This window comes from Bufo bufo, chromosome 2, assembly GCF_905171765.1.
Source record: "Bufo bufo chromosome 2, aBufBuf1.1, whole genome shotgun sequence".
NCBI lineage: Eukaryota > Metazoa > Chordata > Amphibia > Anura > Bufonidae > Bufo > Bufo bufo.
This window is the reverse complement of record NC_053390.1, coordinates 380,691,784-380,704,608: the sequence shown is the minus strand read 5'-3', so window position 1 is coordinate 380,704,608 and position 12,825 is coordinate 380,691,784. Positions and strand designations below refer to the sequence as shown.

The window sequence follows — 12,825 nt, the reverse complement described above, 5'->3', positions numbered from 1 at the left end:
CACTCATCATGTACAGGTAATGCGGCATAACAATATGTCTTTGAGCTGATAGTTATGCCTGAATTTGGAACACGTTTAACATGACGTGTGCTAGAACACGCCAGTTCCCTAGAAACTATTTAGTTACTGTTGCATTACCTATGTATGTTAGAGAATGGGAAAGAGAATATTGGGGAGATTTCACACGATTAATAAAAAGAGAGGTCAACAACCAACTGTATCTGATAAGTGAGATCAGGAATCTGGTAGTTACGGGTATCGCTAATATCAGTTAGTACATTTGGTAAGCCGCCCACACTGTATCAGTTACTTGCATACTTAAAGAGGTTGTCCGGTCCTAAAATCAATTTTTTTTTAATGTACTCCTAACAACTCTCACCATGCATACATATGCCCCCAATATGTGTTTTTTTATGTCTGAGCTTTCCTTTCCCCCTGGAAAACATCACATTATCCTGGCAGATCTGATTACTTTCTCCCCTTCTTGTTTTGTTGAATACATAACTTTATTGATACACAAGCCTGGCTGCACTGCACAGAGATGAGTCACAGGTTGGCCACGCCCCCCACTCTGCTCTGCCTGCAGCAGCTACTCCATCTATAACTCCTGTGTGTTTCTACACCCAGACAGGAATCTACTTCTCACTCAGTGTCTAAATCCCATTACTGACTGTCCACAGGCTCTGCCCTCACATGTGTATCTAATCCTATCCTGTGTGATACAGCCTGATGAGCTTTGTATCTAAATCCCATCACTGACGTCCACAGGCTCTGCCCTCACATGTGTATCTAATCCTATCCTGTGTGATACAGCCTGCTGAGCTGTGTATCTAAATCCCATCACTGACGTCCACAGGCTCTGCCCTCACATGTGTATCTAATCCTATCCTGTGTGATACAGCCTGCTGAGCTGTGTATCTAAATCCCATCACTGACAGTCCACAGGCTCTGCCCTCACATCTGTATCTAATCCTATCCTGTGTGATACAGCCTGCTGAGCTGTGTATCTAAATCCCATCACTGACGTCCACAGGCTCTGCCCTCACATCTGTATCTAATCCTATCCTGTGTGATACAGCCTGCTGAGCAGTGTATCTAAATCCCATCACTGACGTCCACAGGCTCTGCCCTCACATCTGTATCTAATCCTATCCTGTGTGATACAGCCTGCTGAGCTGTGTATCTAATCTCATCACTGACCGTCTGAAGGCTCTTCCCTCACCATTTCCAGAGTGTGAAAAACAGCTTGAATCAGCAAGCGCATCCTAACACATCTGTATCTAATCCTATCCTGTGTGATACAGCCTGCTGAGCGGTGTATCTAATCCCATCACTGACAGTCCACAGTTGGACCCTCACTATCTCCAGAGTGTGCACATGACCGTATCGATTTTGCGATCCACATTTTTTGCAGTTTCATTAAGTGCCAGGGATTTGAGGTCCTCATTTTGAGGACCAGAATAGGACATGTTCTGTCTTTACTGGAACTGACATACGGATGTAAAAAACACACTGAGGACATCCCTGTGCTTTCCACATCCGTATGTCAGTTATGCAAAAGATAGAACATGTCCTATTCTGGTCCTCATAATGCAGATCTAAAATCCATAGAACTCAATGGGACTGCAAAAAAGTGAATCGCACACGGACAGTAACCTTATTTAGTGGATCCGCAACTTGCAGACCGCAGAACAGATACGGTTCTGTGCACGAGCCCTATCACTTATACTCAGCGCCCATAACAGTGATGTCCACGCTGCCCCCATAACAGTGACGTCCACGCTGCCCCCATAACAGTGACGTCCACGCTGCCCCCATAACAGTGACGTCCACGCTGCCCCCATAACAGTGACGTCCACGCTGCCCCCATAACAGTGACGTCCACGCTGCCCCCATAACAGTGACGTCCACGTTGCCCCCATAACAGTGACGTCCACGTTGCCCCCATAACAGTGACGTCCACGTTGCCCCCACAACAGTGTCGTCCACGTTGCCCCCACAACAGTGACGTCCACGTTGCCCCCACAACAGTGACGTCCACGTTGCCCCCACAACAGTGACGTCCACGTTGCCCCCATAACAGTGACGTCCACGTTGCCCCCATAACAGTGACGTCCACGTTGCCCCCATAACAGTGACGTCCACGTTGCCCCCATAACAGTGACGTCCACGTTGCCCCCCCATAACAGTGACGTCCACGTTGCCCCCCCCATAACAGTGACGTCCACGTTGCCCCCCCATAACAGTGACGTCCACGTTGCCCCCCCATAACAGTGACGTCCACGTTGCCCCCCCATAACAGTGACGTCCACGTTGCCCCATAACAGTGGCATCAAGTGCCCCTAGTGCCATCCAATGCCCATTTATCAGCCAGTGCCATCCAGTGCCCCCTTGTGCCATCAAGTACCCCCACTATGCCATGCAGTGCACCCTTTTTTGCCATCAATTGCCCCCTTGTGCCATCGATTGCCCCTATGTGTCATCCACTGTGCCCCAGTGAAATCCAGTGCCCCTATGTGCCATTCTCATTGCCCCAGAGTGCCATCCACAATTCCACCGTGCTGCCCCACCCTCCACCATCCTAATTTGCCGGTGAGTGCCCCAAGTGAGATCCTCAGCATAGCAATCAGCCTCTGTGGCTGATCGCTATGCTGTCACTCCTGCACAGTGCTTACATCGCGCTGTGCAGTAGTCAGTACAGGCTTCACATAGAAGCCTGTACACTGCAGAGAGCGGCCGGAGGTCCTGAACATGCGCACTAGCATTCAGCCTAGTGCGCTGTAAAGACTGCCGGCCGACGCTTTCTCAAGCAGGAGGCGGTGACGTCACTCGTGATGATCCGTCTCCTGCTGGAGAAAGAAAGCGAAGACAGGAAGATAAAAAGACTTGGATTATAATTTGTTTGGATATGGGATATCTTACTTTGTCTTAGCTCCAGTAATAGCAGGCAGTGCGGGGGGCGGCGCTCACTCACTGAGGTTACGCGCCTGTGCCGCCTAGTGGGAGGAGCGCCGCCCCCCGCACTGCCTGCTATTACCGGAGCTAAGACAAAGTAAGATATCCCATATCCAAATAAATTATAATCCAAGTAAAGAGCTCAGCAATGAGCAATGATTAAAGTTAAAGTAGTTACTGATTAGTTTATAAATATACTGCTGTGAGCGGTGTGGCCCTGTATATTCTAACCCCCAGGCAAGCGTCCCTGTCACCATGGGAACGCCTGGGGGTTAGAATATACCATCGGATTTAAGTTTTTACGATCTCACTGAGCTCGTAAAACTCAGATCCGATGGTATATTCTAACCCCCAGGCAAGCGTCCCCGTCACCATGGGAACGCCTGGGGGTTAGAATATACCATCGGATCTTCTGAGTTACTCAGCCGCAAAACAAGAGCCGGCTCTGCTTGGCCCCGGGCCAGCTCGGGGCCCCAACCAGCTCGGGGCCCCAAGCAATTGCTTGTTTTGCCTGTCTGTTAGCGACGGGCCTGGACCCACAATAGGAAGCCTCAGGCGACCCCCCGGAAAGGGCCAATCGACCCCCAAAGGGGTCGCGACCCCTAGGTTGAGAACCGCTGCTTTTAAAGGCTATGTACACCTTTGGGGGGCAATTTTTTTTAATTATTGCATTGTACTTATTTTGAGCTAAAAATCATTTTTTTCAATTGGTCTTTATTAAAAATATGGAATCCTTTTTTGTGTACAGAGCTGAGATGCTGTAGTGGCAGCCTGTGGATTTTCTGTCTTTTCCGTCAGATGGGTAGCTGACGGGCGCGTTCTCTGCTCTCTGACATTATAAACACTCATTATATCTCAGTTCTTATCTTCCTGATAAGAATGTGGCTTAACCCCTTAGGGACGCATGACGTACCGGTACGGCATGTTTCCCGTGTCCTTAAGGACCCATGACGTACGCCATGAGTTTAAAATTAGATTGCGGCGCTGCGGGGGTTAATCCGAACAGGATGCCGGCTGAAATCATTCAGCCGGCATCCTGTCACAACGCCGGGGGGGGGGTCATGTCATGTGGTCATTTCAGTCCTGCGGTTTGCTGCGCTTTCTGACGACCCTGATCCCCGCAGACCCTGACCGCGGGGATCAAACTTTAAAATGCCCCATATAAAGTTTTTTTCACCCCCCCCCCCCCCCCTGCACCCCTGAATGATTTTATGGCGGCGGGTGGTGCAGGGGGGGTGTTGCAGGCGGTGCGGCAGGCGGGATCGCGATCCCCCGCCCACCTCCTCTTGAATAATCATTGGTGTTCAGTAGGCACATTGCTGACACTTTAGTATAAACGGCTGACGGCTGTGATGCGATGGTCCGTACGGACCGCGGTATGGAATAGCAGAGGTTAACAGTCGGGAGCTCCCTCCCTCTCCCTCCCATCGCGGGGCTGCTGTGCCTTTGAAGCCCCCGACAGGATGGGGTGACAGAGGGAGGGAGCCCCCCTCCTTACCCTTCCCCGTCTGCGAAGTTGTGGCCACAACTGAGCAGACGGGGAAGGTTCCTATGGCAACAGGACGCCTTCTCAGGCATCCTGCTGTCCATGGTGCTGAACAGATCTGTGCTAAAGGCATAGATCTGTTCAGACAAAGTGTAAGTAAAATACAGTACAATACCCTATATAGTGTACTGTACTGTATTATACAGACATCAGACCCACTGGCTCTTCAAGAACCAAGTGGGTCTGGGTCAAAAAAATGTAAAAAAAAAAGTGAAAAAAGTTAAGATAAAAAAAAAAAACATTTATCACTGAATAAAAAAAATACACTACACATATTAGGTATCGCCGCGTCCATAACGACCTGATCTATAAAATGGTCATGTTACTTTCCCCGCACAGTGAACACATTAAAAAATAAAAACTATGAGGAAATTGAAATTTTGCCCACCTTACCAGAAAAGGTAATAAAAGTGATCAAAAAAGTCGCATGTACGCCAAAATAGTACCAATCAAACCGTCATCTCATCCCGCAAAAATCATACCCTACCCAAGATAATCGCCCAAAAACTGAAAAAACTATGGCTCTTAGACTATGGAAACACTAAAACATGATTTTTTTTGTTTCAAAAATGAAATCATTGTGTAAAACTTACATAAATAAAAAAAAAGTATACATATTAGGTATCTCCGCGTCCGTATCGACCGGCTCTATAAAAATATCACATGACCTAACCCCTCAGGTAAACACCGTAAAAAAATAAAAATAACGGTGTAAAAAAAGCCATTTTTTGTCATCTTACGTCACAAAAAGTGTAATAGCAAGCGATCAAAAAGTGTCATCTCATCCCACAAAAAATGAGACCCTACCTAAGATAATTGCCCAAAAACTGAAAAAACTATGGCTCTCAGACTATGGAGACACTAAAACATGATTTTTTTTTTGTTTCAAAAATGAAATCATTGTGTAAAACTTACATAAATAAAAAAATTGTATACATATTAGGTATCGCTGCGTCCGTGACAACCTGCTCTATAAAAATACCACATGATCTAACCTGTCAGATGAATGTTGTAAATAACAAATAAAAAAAGGTGCCAAAAAAGCTATTTCTTGTTACCTTGCCTCACAAAAAGTGTAATATAGAGCAACCAAAATTCATATGTACCCTAAACTAGTACCAACAAAACTTCCACCCTATCCCGCAGTTTCTAAAATGGGGTCACTTTTTTGGAGTTTCTACTCTAGGGGTGCATCAGGGGGGCTTCAAATGGGACATTGTGTCCAAAAAAACAGTCTAGCAAAATCGGCCTTCCAAAAACCGTATGGCATTCCTTTCCTTCTGCGCCCTGCCGTGTACCCGTACAGCAGTTTACGACCACATATGGGGTGTTTCTATAAACTACAGAATCAGGGCCATAAATAATGAGTTTTGTTTGGCTGTTAAAGCTTGCTTTGTAACTGGAAAAAAAATATTAAAATGGAAAATCTGCCAAAAAAGTGAAATTTTGAAATTGTATCTCTATTTTCCATTAAATCTTGTGCAAAGTTTGTAAAATCAGTTTTGAATACCTTGAGGGTGTAGTTTCTTAGATGGGGTCACTTTTATGGAGTTTCTACTCTAGGGGTGCATCAGGGGGGCTTCAAATGGGACATGGTGTCAAAAAACCAGTCCAGCAAAATCTGCCTTCCAAAAACCATACGGCGCACCTTTCCCTCTACGCCCTACTGTGTGCCCGTACAGTAGTTTACGGCCACATATGGGGTGTTTCTGCAAACTACAGAATCGGGGCAATAAATATAGCATTTTGTTTGGCTGTTAACCCTTGCTTTGTTACTGGAAAAAAACTGATTAAAATGGAAAATTTGCCAAAAAATGTAAATTCTCAAATTTCATCTCCATTTGCCAATAACTCTTGTGCAACACCTAAAGGGTTAACAGAGTTTGTAAAATCAGTTTTTAATACCTTGAGGGGTGTAGTTTCTAGAATGGGGTCATTTTTGGGTGGTTTCTGTTATGTAAGCCTCACAAAGTGACTTCAGACCTGAACTGGTCCCTAAAAAGTGGGTTTTTGAAAATTTCTGAAAAATTTCAAGATTTTCTTCTAAACTTCTAAGCCTTGTAACATCCCCCAAAAATAAAATATCATTCCCAAATTGATCCAAACATGAAGTAGACATATGGGGAATGTAAAGTAATAACTATTTTTGGAGGTATTACTATGTATTATAAAAGTAGAGAAATTTAAACTTGGAAATTTGCAATTTTTTACAAATTTTTGGTAAAGGCTCTTTCACACTTGCGTTCTTGTCTTCCGGCATAGAGTTCCGTCGTCGGGGCTCTATGCCGGAAGAATCCTGATCAGGATTATCCTAATGCATTCTGAATGGAGAGAAATCCGTTCAGGATGCATCAGGATGTCTTCAGTTCCGGAACGGAACGTTTTTTGGCCGGAGAAAATACTGCAGCATGCTGCGCTTTTTGCTCCGGCCAAAAATCTGGAACACTTGCCGCAAGGCCGGATCCGGAATTAATGCCCATTGGAAGGCATTGATCCGGATCCGGCCTTAAGCTAAACGTCGTTTCGGCGCATTGCCGGAGCCGACATTTAGCTTTTTCTGAATGGTTACCATGGCTGTCAGGACGCTAAAGTCCTGACAGCCATGGTAAAGTGTAGCGGGGAGCGGGGGAGCAGCATACTTACCGTCCGTGCGGCTCCCCGGGCGCTCCAGAGTGACGTCAGGGCGCCCCAAGCGCATGGATCACGTGATCACATGGATCACGTCATCCATGCGCATGGGGCGCTCTGACGTCATTCTGGAGCGCCCAGGGAGCCGCACGGACGGTAAGTATACTGCTCCCCCGCTCCTACTATGGCAACCAGGACTTTAATAGCGTCCTGGGTGCCATAGTAACACTGAAAGCATTTGGAAGACGGTTCCGTCTTCAAATGCTTTCAGTACACTTGCGTTTTTCCGGATCCGGCGGGCACCTCCGGCAACGGAAGTGCATGCCGGATCCCAACAACGCAAGTGTGAAGAAGGCCTTAATTTGGTATTTTTTTTATAAATAAAAAAATATATATATTTGACTTCATTTTACCAGTGTCATGAAGTACAATATGTGACGAAAAAACAATCTCAGAATGGCCTGGATAAGTCAAAGCGTTTTAAAGTCATCACCACTTAAAGTGACACTGGTCAGATTTGCACTGTTTATGACCTTTCAGTAGTTTACAGATAAGGTTTGTTAGATGACCTGCAGAAAATGAAAGTACCACACAGTTAGAAAAACACTTAAAGGGGTTGTCCGAGTTATGGAAAAAAATATATAGCACTGTAAATCTGATGGTTAGCAATATATAACTAAGCTAAGCAAGTTTTCGGCAAAAAAAAATCTATTTTCTCATTTCCCTGGTTCTCTTCTGTCCATTTGTTTACCTGCAATAACAAGAATATCTGCCCCTCCCCCTGCACTGCTAAGGGAGTGAATACAAGTGCTGCCCTGAGTGACATGTCTGCCTGCTGGGAGACTCAGCAGCATGTTGTATGTGTAGGACTAAAAGTCCCAGCTGTATAATGACACTGCTAAGGGAGTGAATACAAGTGCTGCCCTGAGTGACATGTCTGTCTGCTGGGAGACTCAGCAGCATGTTGTATGTGTAGGACTAAAAGTCCCAGCTGTATAATGACACTGCTGATACACACAGGATCTTCCAACCTACCTGTTCTTGTGCAATGCTCTGCAGAACTCCTCTGTCAGCTCATGTGCCCGGCATTTGTTTCCTCACTGCCTGCAGCTACTCAGTAAAGCCTTCAGCCCTGAGTTTGTGCAGCTGAAGGGGTTAAGAATTCAGGGAGAGGGCAGACAGCAGCAGATGGCAGTGAAGGGGGGGCGTGGCCAGAACAGTGATGTCTGGTGTACAGACTCATATCTGATCTGTCAGGCTTGTGCACTATTCATCAGAGCAGGGAGAGAAGCTGATATCACAGGTCATGGGATCCTCAGTCAAATCTGAGAAAGCAGCAACTGGAGATAAAGTAAGTGAATTGTAAAGTCCTTACATTTGCCTAGTTAGAAACATACAACGAACACAAAAATAACTCAGACAACCCCTTTAACCCTTTGTGACCGAATGTCTCTATTTTTAATAAAGGGCAATTGAAAAAATTAGTTTTAGCCAAATATGAGTAAAATGCTATCATAACCAAAAATTGTCACCAAAGGTGTACATAGCCTTTAAATTTGCCCTATGAAAGAAATCTGTTTTTATTCAATTTACACAGCAAATAGTCACTTCCAGTTCTAATCAAACTCGTCAAAAAAGCTGCACCTGCACCAGACACCTCTCTCGGATGATGATGTCCTGAATCAGACAGTCATGGACAGGCAAATGTCTCCATTCTTGAAACAGTCCTCAGTACCCAGTTTAGCTGACCAGCCACTTTAGATACCATGGCGCTCATTAAACCAACATCTGTGTCTTTCTCCACCACCCCCTTTCCTGACACATATGTATGCACGTTGAGTTGAGCGTTCATGTGTTCTCTATAGACAAGAATAGGCTCTTCTGGTAGCATTTTATCACCCCTGAAAACAAAATGGTCCAGAATCTTGAAATCTGTCTGCAGTTGGGAAAGAAGTGGGATACTCCTATCCACATTAGATGGTCAGCCAGTCCCTCTGAAATTGGTGGGTCCAACCGACATTTATTTAATGTATACATCCACCTTTAAACAAACACCAGGATTGTGGTCATTGCCGTAAGTTATGGAGATCATCATTGAGATTCGGAACAGAACATTGACTGATATGATTTGGCCTCAGTACTAATGTGAGCACTTACTAATCATTCCTCAAAAATATTCTGTCAAAAGTGGTGAAAACTGCTATCATAACATACTTTACTGTCATCTGACAAAAATACCTGATCTGTCCCACCATGCAATTCATTTTCTATGGGAAAAGTTGTTTATATTGTGGGCAATATCTGTTTATGTATGCCCTTATCCTGACAATTGACCTGGTCACAAAACTGTTGAAGCGCTCGTTGTATTAGTGGAAACATTCATGTCTGATTAAGAATTTCCTGGTGCAACTCTCAACCTCATCATGAGTTCAGGGCATACATTTTGGCCATTAATAGTTCCCATTAGTTAAAGGCGACCCGTCTAGTCCAAACCTAATATTTGACTATCCATGAGACATGTATAGTCAGCATACTTGGTGCCCCCTCTTCCTCCCATGCTGCTTCCTTACCTATTTTCTGGTACACCAGCGGATTCCTTTCATCATCTAAGAAATCCCCATGCAGAGCACTGTAGGAAAGTGTAAGGGTGTGTTCCACAAGAAAAATCCACTCAATAAACCGCTGTGTGATCAAGCCCTAAGAAATCCCCACAAACCCAATCCTTCACAGCCCTCAGCACTGATGACTTTTTAGGACAGGAGGGTCATGATGGTCTCTGATAACACAGGGGACAATCAATTGTGGGACATCTGACAGTATAGACTATGAAAAACGGATAATCTGGCCTATCTAGTGTCAATGCTTCTTTAAAGGCGCAGGCCCTGGACTATTATCTGTGAATGTTTTCTCATAGTTTCTGCATTCTCCCACTTTATCCATGACTTTGAACTGGACAGAAATCATGTGGGGGGGGGGATATAATGAATGTTCTAGTGTAGGGAGATGGCATATGTAGTCACGAGTTGTCTATATCTGTGCTTCTTGAAGTGTGGATAACTTCCTGATATCATATGGATCGCAGCAGCGTTATTTCCAATCCATTTAAACTTCAGCGATCCCTTAATTGAGTGCGGTACAAATATAGGATATCATCTAACACAATCTCAACAGCTTGCTAGTCAAGGTTTGTATCTATATAGTCGATAAGAGGCTTTCAGGATTTTATCTTGCCGGTACACTCTCTGAGATATTTGTCATCCTTTTTATCAGTATGTGCACTTCATGGTCGTTTTATTGTGTTACAGAAAAGAAGATCAGATTCGAGCAGTGGAGGAGGACATCGAACATGAGAAACGAGCGGCTGAAGACATTATTAAAAACATGCCAGAGGAGCGGCAAGCTATATACTTCACTGTAAAAGCAAAGAATGAGCAGCTTTTAAAGGTGCCCTTTCTAGAGACTTGACTTTAAAATGATATATACATTATTTCAAACATTCCTACTTCTTCTAGTCTGCCGATTGAGACTAACAATTAAAGGATAGAAATAGCCATCTAAATCTGGTCACACATGCTATGTGAACCCAGCCTAACTACTACACATCTGCCGTTTTGTCTCCAGCGGTCTGTTCCGGGGAAGGAAGAGACTGCTGGAGTGGACTGAATGGAAAAGGATACACTCAGAATGCATCAGTTTGCCTCCGTTCCGTCTCCATTCCGCTTTGGAGGTGGACACCAAAACGCTGCCTGCAGCGTTTTTCTGTCCACTATGTGGTGCGAAGGAAGACGGATCCTGACACACAATGTAAGTCAATGGGGACAGATCCGTTTTCTCTGACACAATAGGAAAAGGATCCGTCCCCCATTGACTTTTAGTGGTATTAATGACTGATCCATCTTGGCTATAGAAGACATAATACAACCGTTCATGACGGATACATGCGGCTGTATTATTGTAACGGAAGCGTTTTTGCAGATCCATGACGGATCCGCAAAACATGCTAATGTGAGAGTAGCCTTAGAGTATTAAGGACACCACACAGCATTACCTCATAAGAAGTCATAACCTTGATAATGTGGTGACATTGACTGTCTCTTCCTAATCTGGCTATCTTTATTGAGTTTAATAGTCTTACCCTGATTGATGTATAACTAATTAGATCTACAAGAACTTGGAAAAATGGGGTGACGATCACACCCTTGTTTCCCAAACGTTATTCTGACTAATAAAACGTTAAAGGGGTTGTCCTGTCCTGCTAGGTCATGCTAGGGGTTGTCCTGTCCTGCTAGGTCATGCTAGGGGTTGTCCTGTCCTGCTAGGTCATCAATATCTGATCGGCAGGGGTCCGACACCTGGGACCCCCGCCGATCAGCTGTTTAATGAGGAAGCGGCGCTCCATGCGGGTGCTGCATGTCCTCGCCTGTGGAGCGGCGGCGTAGTGTCATTACAAGTACTCGCTCCATTCACTTCTGAGATGACATGCAGTGTAATGAGGATAAGTTATCAATATAAATTGCTGCACAACCCCTTTAAATCAAATTTTAAAGGAGTTCACACTTTAGATGATCCTTGCTAGAAATAGATTTTATGTTCTGATTTGTAATTTTTTTTATTCAGTTTTTGTGATGATTATGTGGGCAGCCATCTTTCCTGAGCTTCTGTTACCTCCTAGACTTCCATTCTCATTTCCTAAAATGTAGCTAAACTTTCAATCATTTTTTTAAACTGTCCAAAATACCCTAATAATAAGTTTTCTAATATACTTTATTGATTTTATAGTTTTACAAGCAAAACAGGCCCCAAAGCACTTCTCAGAAGCGCTCTTTACTGCAGAACATGCAGAATCCGTAAACCACTGCCATTTATGCAGTGTATGGATTCTTTGTATTTAGTGCTGTACTGGCAGGAGCACACCTCACTGCTCCTGCCTCTGCCGTCTGCCATAACACATTGGTGCAGGATACCCAGCCCTGATGTGCTATGCTAGGACAGTCAGGACCTATAAATCAAGGCAGTACAATTATGGCAATACCAAATATGTGTAGGATTATTATTATTATTATTTTATTTTTATTTTTTTTATTGTCCCTGTATTCTGGGAGCCATAACTTTATTTTTCCATTAAAGTTGCTGTAAGAGGCCATTTTTATGCGATGAGTTGTTATCATTGGCACCATTTGTCCTCGGGAGTCTAATGCTGCAGACATTAATTGGCTGCAGCAGTGACATCCCATCTACTGGCATATCACTGTGTACATCAACGACACTGTGACGTGAGGTGTACAGCATGTCACCCCTGCAGCCAGTCATGGTCCTCAGTGGTACAGCTCAGGACAATGATTGGCTGCAGCGGTAACATGCCGTATACAGGGATGAAACTGCTGCAGTTTGTACACCAGCTGCAACAGGAGGACTGGATCTGTAATGTAGCTTAAGGGGTGAGTGTAACATGATTTTTTATTTTAAACTATTAAAGGGCTTGTCTGGGATTTTTAGTTTTCTTTGTCAACCCCTTTAAGGCCTTTTTAGATCTTTTCATAAAGGGGTTAACATTAACAGCCTGTGTCACCACAGTACAAGTAATAGTTACATTCTTAGCCTCAATTGAAAACCACTGCTTGTTCCACAGTAACTTCTATTTCACATACATTTAAAACCATCCTCAAAAAGAAAGCATGAAGTCCAAATATGTCTGT

At 44.4% G+C, this 12,825-nt stretch overlaps 1 protein-coding gene across 2 annotated transcripts in view; it reads left to right on the top strand.

Moving 5' to 3' along the window:
• Positions 1 to 12,825, top strand: part of IFT74 (intraflagellar transport 74) — a 125,540-nt gene that overhangs the window by 56,385 nt on the left and 56,330 nt on the right. For both annotated transcript variants that reach the window (XM_040417182.1, XM_040417181.1), the window contains exon 9: positions 10,435 to 10,573. In XM_040417182.1, the coding sequence (XP_040273116.1) occupies positions 10,435 to 10,573 (139 nt within the window). The remainder of the gene's footprint in view (positions 1 to 10,434; positions 10,574 to 12,825) is intronic.